The sequence below is a fragment of the Rhodnius prolixus genome, unplaced genomic scaffold, assembly GCF_049639745.1.
Source record: "Rhodnius prolixus isolate KJV_2025 unplaced genomic scaffold, Rpr scaffold_9, whole genome shotgun sequence".
NCBI classification, from domain to species: Eukaryota; Metazoa; Arthropoda; class Insecta; order Hemiptera; family Reduviidae; genus Rhodnius; species Rhodnius prolixus.
The window spans coordinates 10,055,026-10,076,782 of record NW_027411604.1 but is presented as its reverse complement, the minus strand read 5'-3'; the positions used below and the strand labels follow the sequence as shown (position 1 = coordinate 10,076,782).

The following is a 21,757-nucleotide window of genomic DNA, read 5'->3' as shown; positions in this document are numbered from 1 at the left end:
TAGCATAATAAAAGTTATAATTTGAGAATTATTTCTTTAGAATTTTCAACCTCAAAAAGTTAAGTTAAAATTAAGCTACATCTAAAAATTTTTTTTAATCCTCAACTTAAATTAGTATACTTTTCAACATTTTTTTTTTAAATTTATTTCTTTATTTACCATTTGTATATACATATATATATACAATACGTAAATAGGAAGAATGAAAGATAAATGGATGCGTGAAAGGCAGGAGGAGAGAAACCACCCAGTGGTAGCACTCTCTACAGGATATGATGATCTTTAGGACTTCAGACCGCAAGGAAGTCGCGGGGCCACTGGCGATTCAGTCTGCGAGTATCGTTAGGGATGTCAGAGGAGGCGAGAGACTGTACTAGAGGATTAGAGCTAGTAGAGAGAGCAGTATAAAATTTTGTGGTAGTATTTAGTCTTGGCGTGTTGGTCTATGAAGGGAATGTTGAGGACGTTGTGAAGAGTAAGAGTTAGTCACCGTAGAAAGGAGCGTCAGCTATCTGTCGGAGTAGTTTTGACTGAAATTTTTTGTACTGTCCGTATGTTTGTAGTTTTGGATGAACCCCACAGCTCTAGTCTGTAAGTCCACATAGGTATGAGAATAGTACTGTTAGAGTTCTATGGGCAATTTGGAGTGACGTCCAAAGTAGTCTGTAAAGAAGTTTCGCACGTTTTGTCATTGCTTTTCTTTTAAGTCCTAGCATGTGGGTTCCATGTGAGTCTATAAAGAGCCCACAAGGTAGCGCACCAGATCTGTAACAAGGAAGAGGATTGCAGCTGAAGAGGACAGGTGGACAGGAGCCCCAGCCGGAGAGTAAACTTGGCATCTGGCATTTTTGTGGTTTGTAACTTGTGTATTATTAGTTGAGATTCGCAGTCTTTTTTTTTGTAGTTACTTGGCATTGAAATTCCTGCGAGTAAAACAAATATTTCTTTTTGGTTCTGACTAAAATAAAATTACGAATAACAATTTAATAAAAAGCCTATAGGAAAATCTCAGCGCACAGGATTAAAGAATATTAAATGATCACAATAATACGCTCCTTATTTAATAAAAGTTAATAGCGAAAGATTTGTTAAAGAACAAGCTTAGTATCATTTTATATTTGATTTAATTGTTAGTTTTTTTTAAGGGACAAAATTGACTTTCCCATTTTCCTTTCAAAAATCAGCGACTTTGGAGAAATATTATCGTTAAAGGTGAAATAAAATCAACTAGATTTCAATAAAGATAAGGAGATTGTTTATAATGATGAGAAAGTCAATGAGAAAGAGGAAGAGAAAACAAGATTGGGTATTTTATTTCTTTTGTTACCTTGCAGAGAAGAAAAAGTGATGAAATCATTTAATGAAAAATAAGAGAAAGGACAATTTTTATTGTATTTGCAGACAATATTGAAGAGAGCTATCAATATTGAAAGAGAGTTAAAATAAAACAGATTGCTTGGAAGCGAAAGAGATAATGAAAAGAAGAGTAAGGGAGGAAACAAATGATGGTAGAATAGGTACGAGATAATGGTAAATGAAATGATTGCGCGAGAAGATAGAAATGGCCTGTAAAGGTAGTCATGCCAACAATAATAATCACAGCTAGAGAGTGACTTGTGAGTAAGGAGGGCAACTCCCCGTGTCATCTCGGGCGGGTTGTTCATTGTCAAGGAGTTGGGTGTTGGATGTTAATGCAATCTGTCCGACACCTCTAAGAAATATATAAATCTCTCAGACGCAGCCTCATTCTCCACTAACACACTCAATACTAGCATACTTCTTAACCATCGTAATCATACTTATAAATTATACAATTAACAAAACTTACAAATTTAAATACTTACACACACACTACTAACAACAATAATTAGAAACCCAAACTAAATACTGCATACTAAATGCATTACAATGGAATTTAGTAATTGAATTGCAACTCCTCTTCCTTCTCCCATCTCTCACAACCACAATTAACCTAAATAGAACTTAACTAATAGCAGAGATTACGAGCTGAAAACCACCAAGAAGTTAAAATAAATTACTTCACGTCCATGAAGTTGGAAAACCAACGCCAACTTGTTGCCTAAAGCTGCCAAAGCTTTAGAGGGATGACTCTTTGAAACTAGAAGATTGTAAAGTTGAACTGAGTTTTGAAGTTAAATAAGGGCAGTTTATGGTTTACGCCAGTAAGTTTCGCTTTTAAAAGGACTAGGCGTAGGATGAACCTAGTCGTAATAAAAGTAGATACCATGTTGTCTAAAATTTGGAGATATGATTAAACGTTATATTTGAAGTTATACAAGGTGTGGCTATTAAATAACGAGACTGAAGAACTATGCGTGCGCCAAATCTTAACGACCGACGGCTTGTGCAGCGTAAGCCTTCTCTTTCGATTGCAGCGTCTCACGTGTTTGTAAAGAAATCAGTCTGACCGTAACCGTTGTTTGTGTAAGAGGTGTTAGTTTCGTTTGCCGAAAACATGATACTGCACATGTAGTAGAGCAACGAATTGTCGTGAAATTTCACATGATACTTGGTGAAACCGCTACTGAAACTTAACTTTTATTAAAAGAAATTTATGGCGATGAATGTTTATCACGCGCGCACAGTTTTTGAGTGGTTCAAGCGTTTCTAAGGTGACCGAGAAGACGTCGGAGATGATGACCGCCTGGGTCGCCCTTCCACGTCCAAAACGGATGAAAATATCTATTATAATTAATCAACATTACTTCCGTTAGGTGCTTGCTCAACTCCGTGAAAGAGTAAGCAAAAAAACGACCCGATTTGTGGAAGAACAAGTCATGGGTTCTCCATCAAGGCAGCGCGCCGGCTCACACTGACGCTTCTAGCCAAGTACAACATCCCAGTTTTAGGCCATCCGCCTTATTCGCCTGACCTGGCCCCATGTGACTTTTATCTGTTCCCCAAAGTCAAATCTGCATTAAAAGGATCACGATTTCAGTCCACTGAAGCTGTAAAAGAAAAAGCGGCACGCGCCATGTAGCAGCTTACTGAAAAAGACTTTCAGCACTGTTTCGAACAATGGTAAATTCGCATGGAGCGTTGTAGGGATAGGGGAGTGGTGTACATTGAAGGTGTTAATAAATAAGTATGTACAAATTTAAATAAAATGGAGCTAATAAGTAGTAGCAGATATTGACGCTGTTATGAGAAAAAAAGTGTCAACAGTAATATTTTCTCGCTAGGTGCAATTGTAGAAGTGGCAGATTTATTGGCCCGGGAAGGCTCTGCGGGACACTTCGTTGGCCCGGAGCCCTGTTTTGGGGTTCCGAAGTGTGTGAAGACTGCGGCCATTAACTTATAGGTATAGAGTAGGTCTCAAGTGTGGTGGCTTGCCACTACAGGCGAAGGAGTTCATTAAGAGCTATTCGCCAAAACTAACTGCAGAATTAATCCGTCAAGGCCGTGAGGCTATAAGGATAATGGTAGGCCTATTAACCGGCCACTGCAGGCTTAGAAAACATATGCATCAACATATTTGTAGGTTCTGTCAGGAAGAGGAGGAAACGGCACTGCACGTGTTGTGTCAGTGTGAGGGGCTTGTCTGGGCTAAGGATGTTACTTCTCGGGGAGGAAATACCAAGGCCTGTAAGCTTTACCCAAGAGTCGCTCTCCAGAATTAAGTCTGATTAAACGGTCTGGAGGGCGAGCTCTAAAGTTGGGGAGCCACAATAGATCCAAAGGGGTCGAAGTGGCGTAGGGCTTAAAGGCCACCCTATTAGAATCTTAATCTTAATCTTAAACCCATCAGAAAACTGGAAGTCAACAGAATTTTGTTCATTTACTTTGGCGATTTTCAGCAACAGTTCTTATTTACTCGGATGATTGATTTATTTTTGCTGTCGATGGAGATGCTATGCTGATATCGGAACAAGAAGACTGCAAGGAATTGTGAATTACTGCTGATATCTTCAATAACTGATGTTTTCTTCTTGTTCTAATTCCTCAAAATTGTGCCTAATTCCCTGCACTACCCGAAATGAACTCAGCTAATCCCTTCCCCCATCGAGAACAATTTTTATATTTGGTACATTTGTTTAATTTCAATCATTGTACTTCAACTTTACAATAAAAACTGATGGCTATATCAAATTTAGCTAATATAGGCTCCAATAGATGATTGCTATTGTGAAAATAAAAGTACAGGTACTGCTTGGAGTAGGCGGAGGATCCAGCCGCCAGAGTATGTCCGTATGTATGTAAAGCTTGTCTGAATGCATGCAGAACACACCAGCCACCACGATAGAGTCTAGCAAAAAAGCTTAGTCGATTTGTTATACTTGCCTACACACGATAGATATGGAAAAAAAAGTCACGTTCGCATCTTACTAAACTCGTCTCCTCAGATCTCTCATCTATTTTCATAATTCATATTTGCCATCATCTCTCTATTCATGTATAAACATTCATATATGCAGCAAGCGGCAGTCTTTGTGCAGACAAAATAAACGACAATTTCTGCTCTGTTAAGCCCAAATTTGGTGCCATTTTCTCCTGATTAATATTATCAACTATTTTTTATGTTATTGCTTTACTAATTTTATTTTGTAGTTATTCTTATTTGTTGGATGAGGTTTACGTCCAACTATCAAATTAAGGGTGTCTTGGATGGAGGCGACCATCAAACATTATACATTACTATAATTTTCTCTTATTAATTATTTTTAATAAAATCCTAAAGCCTAGACCAGGGAATCAAACCCAGAACCACAATACATTTGTAGCTCAGCGCCCGCTCTGTGCTAATCACTCGGCTATCCTGGGACCTTGCATTAATAAAAAATTAATTTAAACAATATGTACTGGCAACATTCTTTTCTTCCTCAAACTTATCGATTGTACTCTTGGATATAATCGATATTAGATCGCAAATTATTGGGAAAAATTTAAGCCCGACAACACGGGGTAGTTTGATATAGATCGAAAGTTTTATTTTTTTTAAATCAAAACCGATTACTTTCTGTAATCTATTAATTACTTGGGCTAAGTAGTAAACGTTTACCAGATACAAGAAATTTAAAAAGAAAAAAGTGTACAAATATATTAAAAAAATCGCCAAAATAAGAGAAATTTCAAAATATATAAATAATTACAAATAACTAATTAATAACCCCCGCCAAAAAAAAATAAATAAATAAACAAAAAATCCTTTATTTTGTGGAGATACACAAGAGTGAATGTAAATATATTTATTTTATCGCGAACTACAGCAGGAGTACAGTAGATTGGATCAGATATTGTTAGAGAGCAATGCCTGGCTGGAGTTTGCTTTTGTTTTCAATGGAACCCACATGAGGAAAAATAGAGAATAAAAAAGGCAAGAAAAGAAATGGAATATGTTGGCACTGGAACGATCTCAACCCATGGTAACCAGTTTCACTTTATCTCCAGCTATTTCAATTTAGGGAGGCGAGGTCTTCGATAGCTTCTAAGCCTTTTCACATTACTCGGAATTCAAAAGAACTTTAGCATCCAGTCAATGTACTAATTCATTAAGCCCTCTTTTGCAACTTCTTATAAACCTTTGAAGAACCTTCCGAGTCATTTAGTTTCTTCAGAGATTTAGATCTCCATAATCCGGAAGTTCGGAACTATTCCTAGCTTGCTCCAGTCAATGGTCGCCATGGCTTTAAGTTGGAATACAGTAGCCAATCTAAACAGACTGACTTTAACCACAATATACTCACTTCCAATCCGTTAAATCTTTAGAAGACCAGTGCTTTTTTTTGGCATTGGCTTTCGCCATATAGCCAGCATCGTCTAGGTGCTTATCACTAGAATATCACTCACTCTCCATTCTTACTTATAAATACATTCGCTTCACACATTCATCCCTCTACTATATACAACTATTCACATAAACCTTACAACTAAAGGATGGATCAGTACTCTATATTCCTGCCATCCTTATAGCTTAACCGAAATAAAAATCACGTAATCCTTCTCTAATCATTTTCTTGCATTCATTCCAATCGGCTATAACTTCTAAATACATTCATATTTCTTAGCTAGCTCTGCTACAGATTTAAGCACATAGATGTTGGTGGAGAATATTATGTCTTCATAGCGAAATGGTGCATCTAAATACCTGAATAAGTCGTCAAACATTCGTTTCCTTTCTACTATATAACATGGACATATCATTATTATATGTTTGAAATCCTCCTCCTCATTGCAATCTACGCAAAGAGGAGAGAGGACCTTTTGTTGATCCTGTGTAGATACGATCCACACACTGCGTGGTTCGCTCTCAGCCTGCTTATTGTCGTAACAACTCATTTATTAGTTCCCTTAAACTATTGTCTAGGTAACTGATCTGCCATAGTTTTATAGAATCTCCCTTTATTGCCATTACTGTAATCTGTCTGCCATTTTTGTAGTGCTGCTTTTGTAATTATACGATTGATATCATTGCTTGACAGTGCTTTCTTGTCTGGATCCATCTGTATACCGAACTAACTTTTTTTTTTGCGGGTACGCAGTCTTTAGAGATCTTGAAACTATCTGTTCTATCGTAACAATTCCTTACAAAATCTGTTCTATTATCTTCTTAATCTGTCCGAGATAAGAGGATCTAGGTAATCCCATTTAGAATCTGGATCAATTTTTTTTCCTGTATGTTCCCCACAAAAACCGTTTTTATTCCAATCGCACCTTCGGAATGATTCTCAAGGTTTTTCCACCTCTTTTGATGATTGCATCCAATAACGCAAAGATTTATCATTTTAATAGCAGTCGTGTGTATACTATTCATAGCTCCAGATATCGCTAAACAAATCCACTTCCCCCTCCCCTAAGGACTCAGCCCATCAACAAACTATGGCATTATCAGGAATGTAGCTTCCATGGAGAGTAATGTTAGCGCTTCTGGAATCAGTCAAACTAGGTGAGGTTTCAAAGTTAATGACGTCAAGTACTCAAAGTTATCATACAGTTATAATGTATCAGCTATTTATGGGATGTGCGCTTTAAGGAGAGGAGTGTAAGTTGTGAAGGATTTATACACAAAGATGTCACCAGCGGCACGGATACGGTGAGCGACAAGACTTGCAACAAGGGCAGTATTAAATAGAAGCCGCATATAAACAGAAAGAAATATCATACCGGCTAAGTTAGTGGAGATACTACAGATACTGGTCAGGATTGTCAACTATCTTTGTCTGTCTAAACACTATCTCCGTACAGAGAATTATACAGATACTGCCGGGATTGTGAACTATCTTTGTCTATCTTTAATAAACACTATCTCCGTACAGAGAATTATAGAGAAGCCTTCATGCCTCCATAGCAACACTTAGTGAATAGCATAATAATGTGCCGCTCGTCATCTCTTTCTGTCTCTTCCGTTACAGTCACTTTCAAATGCTAACCATCTTGCTAACTAATCTACATTTATAAAATATCATCCATATTGACACTGCCTTCCAGATCTACTGACTACTATTAATCTCCACTGACGTTATTATTCATTTAATTAAACTCAGTAATTCATGTTCCAAATTGAATATTACTTTACATTATACAATATTATTGGTGCAATATTTGGATTCCTCTTCCATCTTTCTCTCTCCTCTATACACAAACCTACCAACCGAAATTATCAAATAGAGAATATATATATATATATGTAATAAAGTGAGTAGGGTCCATTGGTAGATGGAAACTGTGGAGGTAATTCCCAATTCAATCAACTAAAGTGAATAAATTTTGCGTTATACAGACGTAGTTTACATTTCAATCTGTGATAATTGCCAGCGTTTCACCTAAAAACACTTTATTACGAGTACTTGGCCATTGTGTCTTTTGGGGATTTTGGACTTCAACTACCTTTATTTATTGAAGATGCTAACTACTCAATTAGTGCTAAGAACAGGTAGTTGTAGGAAGGAAATGTTTTTATTATAGCAGCTGTTAAGGTTGGCGGACCGCTGTTGAAGCCTCTCTTTTTTAAGAATCACCGTTAAACTATCAAGCGTTTTAATCAATTTTACAAAAATTTCTTTTATACCTTTGCTGTCTCCTAATGAGCGTAACTATTACGGTCTGCATCAGAAGCAGAAAATCGTGTGAAGATACAACAGTGATGATTAATGTGGCCACTTTTACAGGATATCTATGTCTGACCAAACTTTAGGGAACGCTTGGAATGGCTATAAGAAGCCTCCTGAAAGAGATAAATCTAAAAGCTAGCAGCTGGATTCAAAACCAGCAACACCAATTAGGAATCCAATACGCCAACTACTAACTTAATATCCCTTCTTTCACACATTTAGTAAAGTAGTAAAGTAAGGTAATTGCCTATTTTTTCAAGCGGGCTTTACGTACAACTACCAAATTAGCTGTAGTGGACGGAGGCGACTAGCAAACTTACTTTAATGTAAATTTCTTTTATTAACCATTAAATAAAATCTAAGGCCTAAGACCGGGAATCGAACCCAGTAGTACCACAATACATATTAGCTTTACAAGTCTCTCCTCTAACCGTTCAGCTACCGTGGCTACCTTCTTTCACACATGGGCCACGAACAATGAGCTTACTTTGAATGAAGAAAAGACCAAGCATTGGCTCCAACCCACTCCTTAAATCATTGGCTCCTCTTCCTAATCTTTCCCTCTATAATATCCCAATAAAATATTGTCCCTCTGTGAAAAACCTTGGTGTCACTTTTGACCAAAACCTATCCCGGAAAAAACCATGTTTCCCAAATCTCTCGTCGTTCCATCCATATCCTAAAGCAGTTTAATAGTTCCCGTCACCTTTTTCCCAATTAAGGACCGGCAACTCCTAGTTTCCTCTCTTAGTTGCTTAGTGTATGGGGCGGTCTTTCTGGTGATATTGAAGCTAAGCTTAAGCGTCTCATGAACTGCTTTATAAGATTTATTTTCAGCATTTCCAGAGACTCTCGCATTTCGCACTGCTACGATGAGTTGAAGTGGCTTTTTCCTGTCTATCGCTGCCAGTATTTTTTGGCTTCTTTCCTTTTTCAAGTCATCCAGTCTCAAAGGCCATCCTATATTTTTCCAACTCTTTAAGTTCAAATCCTCGGGATCCATTCCCGTAATACTAGATCTCGTTCCTTTGATGCTCTATATTCCCTCACACCGTACCTCATCCTTTGACAAATTCTTTCTTATACATGCTACCACTCTCTGGAACACTTTGCCACCATCTGTCCGCCATGCTTCTGCCCTTTCTATCTTTAAATCCCGTCTATTCAGTTATCTCCTTTCTATCCAGCTTTCTCCGGAATTTTAATTATTTATTTATTCAAATTTGTACAAAGGTAAAACCTGTTACAAATGGAGTTCTGCTACTTAGTACTATGACAAATATTCCTAATATAATATATTAATCACAACACAAAAAACCAAAAGCCGGAAACTTAAAATAAATTAAATAAAATTAAATAAACAGAAACTTAGACCATATCAAAAAGAAATTATAACTGATCACTCATTTAGAACAAAGGCTCTTAATTTCAATACATTTTCAAGAAACTTATAGATACGATATATTGTATGTTCAAAAGGAGTATTAAAAAACAGATTTGTAAATTCAGAACTGGCATCGTTTTCTGCAGTTATATTTAATTGCTTTCTAAATAGCTTGTATAATGGACACTTTATAAATATATGTGTTAAAGTTTCAGGTTCGTTTAAATTACATAAAAGGCAAAGGTTTTTTGGATTAATTTTATAGGTAATTTTATTAAGTGTAAGTTTGATAAAATAAGGGCCAGAAAGTCTTATTTGGGCGTAAATTTTGATAAATTTGAAAGGAATAGAGCTCTGAAGATATTTCTGAGTTTCATTCAACAATACTGCATTATTCCAAAATATATTAAAAGATGACTTTAAGACTCTTTCTAAATCGGCTTGAATTAAATAATTTTTGTATCTTTCTAAAGTTATTTTAATGTTTCTCTTAACTCTGACCAACTCCTGTAAAGGACCTAAATCGTCTATACTAATGCATTTCAGACATTCCTTGGCTTGTGAAAACCAATTATATTTGATCTCCCCTGGTTTAAGTACACTATAATTCACAAGGGTCGCAAAACAGAGATATAGAAAACTATTTTCGGCTGAATTGCTGATCTTAAACATCCAATGAAGAGTTGATTTTAAAATATTAAATGAAAGTTTTAACTGGTCAGTCTCCAATCTAATTAAGTGATTTGGTGTGGTCCGCGGGAGACACAGTAAACGTTTATAATAATTCATTTGTACTTTTTCCAATTGATCGCCATGCCTCAATGCCCATACAGGACAACAATATAGTAAACAGCTTTTCACTAAAGACTGAAATAAATACGTTCTAGACTTCCAGGAGTTAGATTTTCCCTTGCAAAGAATGTTTATCGCTGTTCCTGTTGCTGCATTCGCTTTGGCGATCGAGGAAGATACAGTATCGTTAAATTGCCCAGGCCGAGAAAAAGTTATACCTAAGTAGTCGAATTGTTTTACTTTTTCTATTTCTTGATTATTTAAATAAAATTTCCTTTGTTTTTTGGGTTCCCTTCCTAAACCTAATTTTAGAATTTTTGTTTTGTTAACATTCACCGTTAATTCGTTATTTATACAATACAGATATAGTAGGTCCAGCTTCTTTTTTATGTCTGTATATGAGAATTGTTTTAATTTATTTCCTTAATTTCTATAGTTATTTTGATTTTCACTTTTTGTAAATACTTACGTATATTTCTGTTTAATCACACGCCAAACCATTAAGGCCTCTAATTGTATCTGTATTTATTCTTAGGTGACAATTGTCCCAGAATAATAAATTTCTTTTCTATTCTATTCCATTGTATTTATTGTCAATAATTTATTCTTTACATTAGTGTAGTTCGGTGAACATAATAATTTAGTACATTAATTTAATCAAATTCCATATCTACCTTAATTAAGGATAACTTCAAAATCGCATCAGCCCCATTCATCAATATCTAAATAATAATTTGCAAAAGTTACACCTAATTACCTGTAACGATTACAGGTGTCTTATGCTATTTAGACTAGCGCCGTAATTCACAGAATCACCTCTGAGAGAAACGTAGAGAAAACTCACTGGAGAATGGTAATAATGCTGATCATGTAGAGAGAGATGGAGAACGCTAAGACCAGCGGTGGTGGTGAACAGCTAAATGGCATGGCTGCCATTCTGAACTTGTTCATTGTGATCGTAAGCTAAGTGTAAATTCACCGTTGCGTGTATGGGTTCCTGCTTCTCACCTAGTAGGTTGGAGCGCCTCTACGTTGCCACCACCTCCTCTGTCTACCATCCGCCTCTGGCGGCCCCTCTTTGTTGTTTTGGCTATTAAAGTAGGTCACAACAGCACAGTAACCGCTTTAGGGGCGCTTCGCTAATGCTATGCCCACTTCCAAATTCCCACAAAACAAAACTCTGTCTACAACTATCTTTCCTCAGTGTTACTACCTGGTTCAGTTCACTTGTAGGAGAGATAATGTTTTATAACTCAATTCTGATAGCATTTAGAAAACTTAAGAAAAGTACTGAACTATTTCATCCGGAGGCAACAATGGACTGTACCTAAAAATTAATACACCTAACTTGTAGGAGGCACGTCACTATTATTTTAAGGACATCCTGCACCTTTACTGCACCACACTTCTGTTCATTTTTTTCCTTCTGAAGATTTCCACCATGTAATGGTTTCCTTCAGCCTTTATGAAATAAGGCTTCTCTCCTGTTTTTACGATCTCTTGCCCCTGTTATAGTTGACCATCCCTTTAAAGCCTTAGAACCTCATCCTTACAGTTTACCTCAAGAGCTGCCGCCTTTCTTACTTAGATCACTGTCCATAACTACCCAAAAGATAATCTTTCTATGCCCATCTCTTGAAATGCCTATCCCGTATAAGTGCTTTGACCTCCTTTGAGTCCAGAATATTTCTGTCCATTCCATGCTCTTTCTTTTCATCACGCTTCATTTTCTTCCTCCTTTTCTCGAGCACGTGTACCAACCAAGCGTTCATCATTACTGCCAGATGGCTCTTTCACATCTTTTGCTCATTATCTTCTATATATCAGAAAAAAAAAAAGACAATAATTTGGAAGTTTGACATGACAATCATTTTAGCCTCTTGGATGCAGGTACTCTTCTAAAAACCATAACTTCATTCCCCATCATTATTTCCTAATCTACATCCTGCTTGTAGGAGTGAGGGGTTCATGATCCTGATGTAAGGTTCCACTTCGCGCCTCCAACTCAGACCCTTACACGTGTCAAGGTAGTCGATACTTCTTACATCTTCTAATGCCGGACACCCAAGATCCCAACATGGTTTACATCCCCTTACCATTAACTCGGCTTAGTAAAGAAGTTAGAACTATTCGCAAGGGCATACTCCTTAGATCAGCCATAATTTTAGACTTTCAGTTGTAGTTTGTGAATTAAGGGTTTCTTCCGCAACTGCTACTATGCTAGTTAATTTCCTTTTTGGTATTCCCTTCATTATCTACTTTTTTTACATTATTACGTATTTCCACAGTATTTATACAAATTATGCAGTAAATTTCCAGAAGCATCTATACGAGGGTCGTTTGAAAAGTCCGTGCAAAGTCAGAGAGATAGCACCACTGGCGCGTATCGAGGTTATGTTTAGTTAGTAGCATCTCTTGGAAGAACACACACCAAGTTTCAGCCAGATCGGTCTATTTCTTTGTGTTTGGCATTCGTTTGAATCGAGGAAGTCGAGTGATTTTCAAAAAATGGACGAAAAAGAATTTCGTGTGTTGATTAAACACTACTTTATGAAAGGCAAAACGCCTCAGGAGACTAAAGAGAAGCTTGATAAACATTATGGTGACTCTGCACCTTCGATTAGAACAGTTTATAAGTGGTTTCAAAATTTTCGGAGTGGCCATATGTGCACAAGTGACGCTGAACGTTCTGGACGCCCTGTTCAGGTTACTACTCCAGAAATCATTGATAAAATCCATGATATGGTGATGGATGTCAGAAGAGTGAAGGGCGTGAGATTGCTAGTGCTGTGGGCATCTCGAATGAACGGGTACATAATATTTTGCATCAACATTTGGACATGACAAAGCTATCCGCAAGATGGGTGCCGCGATTGCTCACGCTTGACCAAAAACGAAATCGTGTGAAGTGTTGCAAGGACGGTTTGCAGCTGTTCCAGAAGAATCCGCAGGACTTTAAGCGTCGTTTCGTCACTGCGGATGAAACATGGATACATCACTACACTCCTGAGACCAAAGAACAATCTAAACAATGGGTTACCAAGGGGGAATCTGCGCCAAAAAAGGCGAAGACCGTTCCTTCGGCCGGAAAGATTATGGCGACTGTCTTTTGGGATTCGCAAGGAATAATCCTCATCGACTATCTGGAAAAGGGTAAAACTATTACAGGTGCATATTATTCATCGTTATTGGACCGTTTGAAAACCGAGCTGCAAGAAAAACGCCCACGATTGGCCCAGAAAAAAGTCCTTTTCCATCACGACAACGTACCAGCTCACACCTCAGCAGTTGTGGGGGCAAAATTAATGGAAATAGGGTTCCAACTCGTTTCACATCCCCCCTATTCTCCAGACTTGGCTCCCTCGGACTACTATTTGTTCCCCAATATGAAGAAATGGCTGGCGGGAAAAAGATTTTATTCAAACGAGGAGGTGATTGCAGAAACGAATGGCTATTTTTCAGACTTGGACAAATCCTATTATTCGGAAGGGATGAACAAACTAGAGCAGCGTTGGACGAAGTGTATAAGCCTAAAAGGAAAAATAAAAAAGGTTTACCCCCAAAAATTAAGTAGTTTTTATTTTTGCACTGACTTTTCAAACGACCCTCGTAATGCTGGGTACTAAAAGTACCAAAAAACCCCATCAAAAGACTTTCTACCCATTGCAGAACATCTTTCTTGATAAATAAACTTTGATCATTAAAAATAAAATTGTCACAGAGTAATATACCCACTATCTACTTCCAACTTGCAACAATTACCACTAGAATCAGTGCATTTACCAAAAAAAAGTCAATAAAATTTTGCATTCTAGTATTTTTAACTTTAAAAGAACAATATAACGCCATTAAAAGCATCATTTTAGGGTAGAATTTAATTTAATAAACAAATAGCTGATATTGTTGGATTTTATCCAGAACTGTGCAGTAACCACATCTTAAAAAGGGTTTAAGATAAGTAATGAAACTAATAGAATTATTTTAAAAAGATGGAAGAATAGTATAATTTATCTTACAAGCGACATTGATGACTTTTACAAATTTTCTTCTTATAAAATTAAATAGATGATTCACCGATATGTGAGAAGTAAAAAGGAATATAATGGAACAAAATATAAATTCTAAATCAAAGCAAAACAAAATAACATAAATACACAAAACAGTACACAAAGCAAGCAATGTTAAAGGAGAGCGTTGTGTTTAAATGTTCAAACAGATCAATTCGCAAACAGACTATAAATATAACGGGCCTTACTAAAACGTAAGGAACGGATCTAGTGTTCCATGATTATAGCTTGTAAACTATTAACTTGGCTCATTTAATTTAATGTACAACTACATTACTAGTGCGTAATTAGCTCTGACTGCTCAGGCTCTATTGCCTGAGATTAGTTTTATTTCTGAGCGCCATATACAGAAAATCTAAAGATGGAATTTAGTCTGGCATGGAACACAAATATGACTTCCTGTTAAGGCGGCCATAATTGCAATTGTAAATTACACTATCGTCTTTCAAAGTTTCCGTCCATTAGGACATCAATATAAAGGTGTACGTGAACATATCGGACCCTCTCAGGAGCTTTGAATACTGCTCTTTCGGTTGCTTGGGCCCCTGGTCACTCCGGAATTCCGGGTAAGGAACTTGCTGATAAAACAGCAAAGGAAGGAGCTGCGTTGATAGCAATTACTCCTCAGCCCCATTATCCCTATATCCTATCGACGTTGTAGAACAGAGGTGGAGCAGTGGATTTTAAAGGAAAATCGGTGGAGATCCCGAGCTGATTGCCGTCAGGCTAAGAAAATTCTTGGCCGTGTCAAAAACGGCTATAGATGGTTTTAGCAGGTCCCGGATCCGCCAGTTGGTTCAGGTGTTGTGTAAGGCATGCGAATTTAGCGTATCATCTTTTCAAATGCGGCCTTACCCAGTCGCCAATTTACGCCGGCTGTGGTGAGTCCAATGAAACTGTGCGGCACTTTGTTGAGGTGTGTCCAGTTTATTCTAAAACTAAAACTAGATTCATCGTCTTCGGGGAGGTTAAATGTTTCCCTAACGGAGATTGTGGCATGAGGTAATCTTTACCAGAACTCACTAGGTTTATTCAGTGCACTGGGCGATTGAGTCGTCATGCTCCCTAGTGTCCTGTTACTACTTTATTAGTTTATTGTATTGGCAACTCGCAAACTTTAGCTGGATTTGTTGTTTTAAAGCCCCGATATCTCTTATGAGATGATGGGTGGGCGGGGAACAATGGGCATTTTGGATTGCCTGCGTTTCTTCCCCTTTTTGGTGGAACCGCCCGTCTAGAACAATCTACAAAACTACCATCATTCAAGCTAAGAATATTAGTAATGGAGGTTGCAAAGATGAATGAATACAGAAGAAGAATGAATGAATGCTCTCTGAGCGCGAGAAAAGTATTAGGGAACGAAAATTGAATGAACTTCATTAATTGTGGACAGGAATGTGGCGCGCAAATGGAGGAGTCTGAATGGAATTAGGAGATGATTAGATCCAGTCAGAGTTGGCGTGATAATGTCCAGAGGGAGGTTCGGGGGTGATAATTTTTTAATAATCCATTTTCTCGGATTATGATTAAATATCTGATTAAAAGAAGGTTATTACATTTGGTGCTTTCTTGGGTTTAGACAGGGCATAAGTTTTGTTAAAAGAAACAGGTCATAAATTTTGATTGGCCAGACTAAGGATTGCGAATTGTATTTATTCCGGATTTTAAGGGATTTCTTGCCAAAAAAAAAAGGCACTGGCCGTGTTTTTTCGACTCATACTGAAAGAGAAATACGAATGGATTTTCTTATCAAAAAAAGAGAGCTTTAGAAAAGTTGGTTTGTTACAATTAGCATTATAATGACTTAATTCTGTGTTTTACAATCTGCATCCCCCATATTCTATAGGCACTCCGCCCCCGCTATTAATTACCTGTGGTAAAGGATAAAACCCAAGCTAAACCTGAAGTACCGGAAGGGCCAAATCCCAATCCTAACTATTAAACCCTAGAAATGTAAAACGTTTCAACATTTTTAGTAAGATTTTAATTTAAACACAGCTAGCACCTAAACTACCTGTTAGTTTAGAACGATTTGTGGTACACAACAATCAAATAATAGATGATGGTAAACGATTTGACAACAGCCACCCGGCCTATCTAACATTGGGACCACTAACGGAAGAAGCTAATAACCCAGCGTACGAAATACACCGTCCATGTTTTATTGCTCTATTAATAAGTATATAAACAACTATAGACTCGCACGCCCAGCTGGTTGTAGCATGTCACACGCATTTGCCTAATAAATATATTAAACGATTAATTTAATCCTTGAATACGGGTCATGGACTTGTGGTTCTAGTTAGCCATTTTGCAGAAACAACTACAAGAATGGTTGAACAGAAATTTCTCTAATAAATACTGATCTAAAATAGTAATAATATTAATAATTAAAACATTGCCAGTATCTTCTCGTTTTTGGCGTTTTAATTTATTTTATTAAAAAAAGAAAAATCAGGTAACGGAAATAGGAAAACTTTTTTGGAAGAAGAATGAAGAAAACGAGAAAATTAAAGTGTGAAAATCAAATTTATTTCCCATAAATCTCTATTTTTGTTGGATGTAATGCTCAACAGAGTGTGACATTCTGATATTTCATATCATGCTATTGAAATGTGGAAGATTAACTTTGAAAGAGTGTAATCTATTTCAGAGTTCTAGTATAGGCTATCAGTTCATGTAGCTTCAGCTGAGAAAGTAGGCTACAGATTGGATTATATAGAGTTGGCCAGAAAGCCTGTGCAACGAACCGCCACCTAGATGGGCAATTATGACATCCGCAATTTAAGAGTATCTCTTACAGTTTTGGCCGTTTAAATTAGGCTCAGGAATTTAGTTAGAGGTTCCTGTTCAAAGAATGAAGCCGGTGGGTTTTTCATTTAACCAGTTAAGCGTGTTTGACGTAAATACACGACAAACTAAATCTCTATTACGGTGTATACTCGTTGTGAAAAATATAAAATTGCCATTAACTATAAAAACTCGAAATTTTAATAAAATACAATAAGAATATTATTTGGTGGGCTGTTTCCTTTATCTTACCAATAGAATTGCGGTGGGAGTCAGCCAAATGATAAGTGGTAGGTACATGTTTGGTCTCCGCATTAGAGATTGGAAATTACACAATAGAAGCTCTCAACCCTTGTGCAATGCCCGTTTTTACCTTAGATAGAGATTCAGACCTCTCAGTACGAGCATGATTTAATTTTGTACAGAATTCAAAGCTCTTTTCTTCCTTGTAAAAACTCTTGCGACTCTAGTTAACTAGAGCAAAGCATACGTGAAGCGGTGCAAGATTTTGAATGAGCACAGAATGCTCTGTAATCTCAAGCCCCAGAGATTGCAGAAAAAGTCGCTTGCAGTGACTATTATGACGTTGTAAACTTTTGTTTGTTTTGCCCTGCGTTCGACATTGTCTGGTTTTAATTCCGCACACTGAGGGTGGTTTTTTAAAAACTAAATTCCACGCATAACTGGTTAAGAAGTCTTAGGGTAATTAATGTCGCAATCCCTCTTCATCCCAACAGTACCTGCGCAGTTATCTTATCAGACTCGTGCGTGTGTTTCTTTAATCTACAATGGACCATTACTAAGCCTATGGTCATCTGGAATAGCCCGCCGCTCTGGTAGTAATGCCGCATTCAGTTTGGGAGAGAAATTGTTGATAAAGTTTCTAGGGTTCTCTAACAGATCTCCGCTCTTTGATGGTTGAAAACAACGCCATACCAGGACACCATATCCTTAATTACTGGTTACTGAGACGAAAGAAAGACCTTTATTTTGGTCCTATTCTAGTCAGGATTTCTACATTGTTCCTCACTAGCCTTGGGTTGATTTCATTAGGGGACTGAAAGCTTGAACGATTGTCTGGCTGGCTATCCGAGAAGGTGATCTGGGAATTAATGTCACAATAAATAACTGAAATAGTGCTAATTGATTGGTCGTTGAGTTTGCCAATGAAATTGTCGCCATAATAAATCGCCTAGAACGATTAGGATAAAGAACTATTGACATCTGATTCTGGGTTTTGTTTGGCCAGTGATTTTTGTAAGCTCTGACAGCTCTATAATGAGGAAAATATTGTAAATCAGAATATAGAGAAATGCGAAAAAAACATGACGCAAAAGTTTCCGAGAAAAATTGAGAAAAAAACGAGAAAGAATGAATGAAAAATAAAGAAGGTTATTTAATTATCAGAACCTTCCGTTCCTTTACGTTTTAAACAAACAAAAAATGCTGCTCTACCCGCAGCGTTACTCTTCAATCATTTTCTTTCATGATACATGACGCTAGCATGAGTTTTATGTGTATATATCTAAAAACGCTTGTATATGTAAACGCATCTTTTTGTCTATATTGTTAGCTTTATACATTTATACATGGCCGTGTATGATACATTAAGGGCTTTGATAAAACTGCCTCTTGTCACTGAACTTCAAAACAAGGGAACAAACAACAGAAAAATGGAGGAGTGTCTTTGACGGTTTTTGTTAAAACGCTTGCTAATAAAGTAACATCGCAATTTTTTTTAAGCCAAAAATTTATTTATATTTTGAGGGTCTATCTTTTAAAATTGGGGACTAATTTAGTTTCTGTATCCCTCCACTGGATGCAATCCTAAATTCAATTAACTCATCAACGCGTTCAGAATGTATACGAAAACCAACCATCGCCTAGAAGTGAATTGAATTCGATCTAGAATACATTTCAAATAATCTTTTTAAGCACAATAAAATTAAATCTCGAGAATATCTCAAAAAAAACTGAAATGAATCGATTCAGTGAGGGAACCTGAGTTGTCTCATCACCTGAGAATGTTCTAGGGTTTGTCAGGGTCACTTCCATTGGGAATGCGAAGTGAAGCAGTAGCCTATGTCAGGCGGGGCTTAATTTCCAGCTCCTAGTTTAGTGTCAGGACGGGAAACGGAAGTTCATATTTTACTATTAATATCAATCATTAAATAATTAAGTGGTTACACGCTGAACCGAGGAACTTCCTTTTACTAACCTACATTCGTAACCACAACACCAAATCCATACTGGAATATTTCCGTTCACTGGTTGTAGAAATAGGAGTCCACCAATAATTAGCCTTCCACTCTAGACAAGAAAGAACTGTGTCTTCCATATGGTTATCTTTAAATATGTACACGCTTGTCGCAGAATAAGTTTTGTCACCAGGGATTGCCCTCATACAAGAGAATAACTGGGTATCCTGGCAAAAGACCTAATCGAAGTTCACTCAACCAACACATCGGAGATCTTACTTAAGTGTTTTATAAACACAGCTTGTCATTTCTCGGCTAATCACGATAATCCAAATCCGTTTGGCTAAATTGCCTCCATAAATCTGCCTAGTACTGTACTAGCCTAAAAGAGGCGCCACGGTAGCTGAGCGGTTAGAGGCGAAACCAGTAAAGCTAATATGTATTGTGGTACTGGGTTCGATTCCCCGGTCTATAGGCCTTGGATTTTATTTAATGATTAATAAAAGAAATTTACAGTAAAGTATGTTTGCTAGTCGCCTCCGTCCACGATGCCTTGGTAGTTGGTAGTTAAGCCCCGCCTGAAAAAATAGGCGATTACTTTACTTTTACTTTACTTTACTAGCCTAAAACATAAAGCGCCATTAGGCCCCAGTTATTCCTGGGTACATTATTTTTTTTTTTTACGAATACATCTTTGAAGTTGTCAATATCGTAATAAAAATTATTTATTAGAAATAAAATCGCACTTCCGTTGTGAGGATTTGACTAAAACCTCATAAAATTCTTAATAAAATTTCGAAACTCTCAAAACATGAATGACCGCACCAAATTCTCAATTCTACATTTCGACTAGATTCTAGATACTTGCATCAGTAAAATTGTATTAATTGTATGTATAGTATTCAATGAATCATTAATTAGAAATGTCTCGCCATTTACAAGACAATAATTTTTTGTTTCCATTCAAAAACAAATGAATAAAATTTAATAATTTTGAAAAATAAAATTTTAAACAGGGGACATACCTTGACACTGGAATCCCTGTTTTCCAAAACCCCTGCAAACAGAAAGAAAAATATTAATAAGTATATTAGGGAAGGGATTAGCTATGAGGTTAGCATACTGGACTCCCACGCGGAGGTCCCGGGTTCGAATCCAGCAGCTGACCCTTAGATTTTCTCTTCCTAGGAGCTTCTTACAGCTCACTGTCCGGTGATGGACAGTGTTGTCTGTATCGAGAGAACACTGTCCGGAGGCCGGCAGTGCACTGGAAAAAGCTCCGGGCGCTAATAACCTCAGCTGTTGATGCGCCAAAAAAAAAAAAAAAAAAAAAAAAATTAATAAGTATATTATTTTCAAATTTCTATTCAGAATAAGGTATCAAAATAGCAGTAAATTTCTGTAAGCTGTAGGAGTAAATTGGGATACATTAATTTTGGAAATCTAAAACTCAATAAAAACCAATTAAATATGTAATCCAGTCAAATTGATAGGAAATACATGTTTACAAAATTGTCATAATTTATTAATATTTAAATTTCAAATAGTAATATTCAGATTTATTACATCCCTTTATTTTTATGATTAAAATAAATTGAATTTAACAAAATTGAATTTAAGAATAAAAAAAAAGAAGCAAAATTTAAATAAAAATCCAATCAAAATAAATAAGTACACCCATTTACTGAACTACTTGACGTAAATGGATATTGTCTATAAATACAAACTAAATAATATTATGCACATGTGTGCTGAATATGTTTTTATAAAAAAATAAAATTTTATGCGTTTTACTACATTGTGCATGTGTGTTTTGTTAGGTTATCTATTTCACTGTATAAGATATCAAGCGCAAATGTTCTGCTGCATAGGGTATGTATAATACATAAAGGTACTGTTGTAGCAGTTGTTACATTAAAGACATTTCAATGGCAAAAGAAATATATCTCGGGCTGTACATAAGGTGGTGATTTTTTAGCCGAATGCCTTTTCCCTTTTATTTGATTTTAATTTTTGCCTATCTTACAAGTTGAGAAGTAGTTAGGACAGCATACGAGTATTGAAATATAACGTTCACAATTTTTAAACAAGTAAAAGTATCTGTAAGACTTTATCTTTGGACAAAAGACTCAAAAAGGATCCCCCTACAGACAAGTTAAAAAGAGGCTTAAAAAGACGATTAAAAATTCTTTCTACAGTCACTTGATAATCACTTGAAAACTCTTCACCTAAAAAAAAAAAGGAAAAATACTAGAACAATGCTACAAAATCCCTTTGAAGATTTGGTGGATGCGAGGCTTTGTGGTTAAACTTAGTGTTCAAAATTCTGATCACGTTACAATAAATTGTATTCAGAATTTGCTTTTACTCGAGTAAAATTTGTTTAACTGCAAAAAAAATGACGAAGTCGTAAGTCATTAACTAGTTCCAATTGTTACTTTTTCCGAACTCAACGTA

At 36.6% G+C, this 21,757-nt stretch overlaps 1 protein-coding gene across 8 annotated transcripts in view; it reads right to left on the bottom strand.

Annotated features, from left to right (window-relative positions):
* Pkc53E (Protein C kinase 53E) overlaps positions 1-21,757 on the bottom strand; it is a 235,514-nt gene that overhangs the window by 142,043 nt on the left and 71,714 nt on the right. For all 8 annotated transcript variants that reach the window (XM_074128831.1, XM_074128830.1, XM_074128832.1 and 5 more), the window contains one exon: positions 20,326-20,357. In XM_074128831.1, coding sequence (XP_073984932.1) covers positions 20,326-20,357 — 32 coding nt within the window. Of the gene's footprint in view, positions 1-20,325; positions 20,358-21,757 lie in introns of those variants that run through there.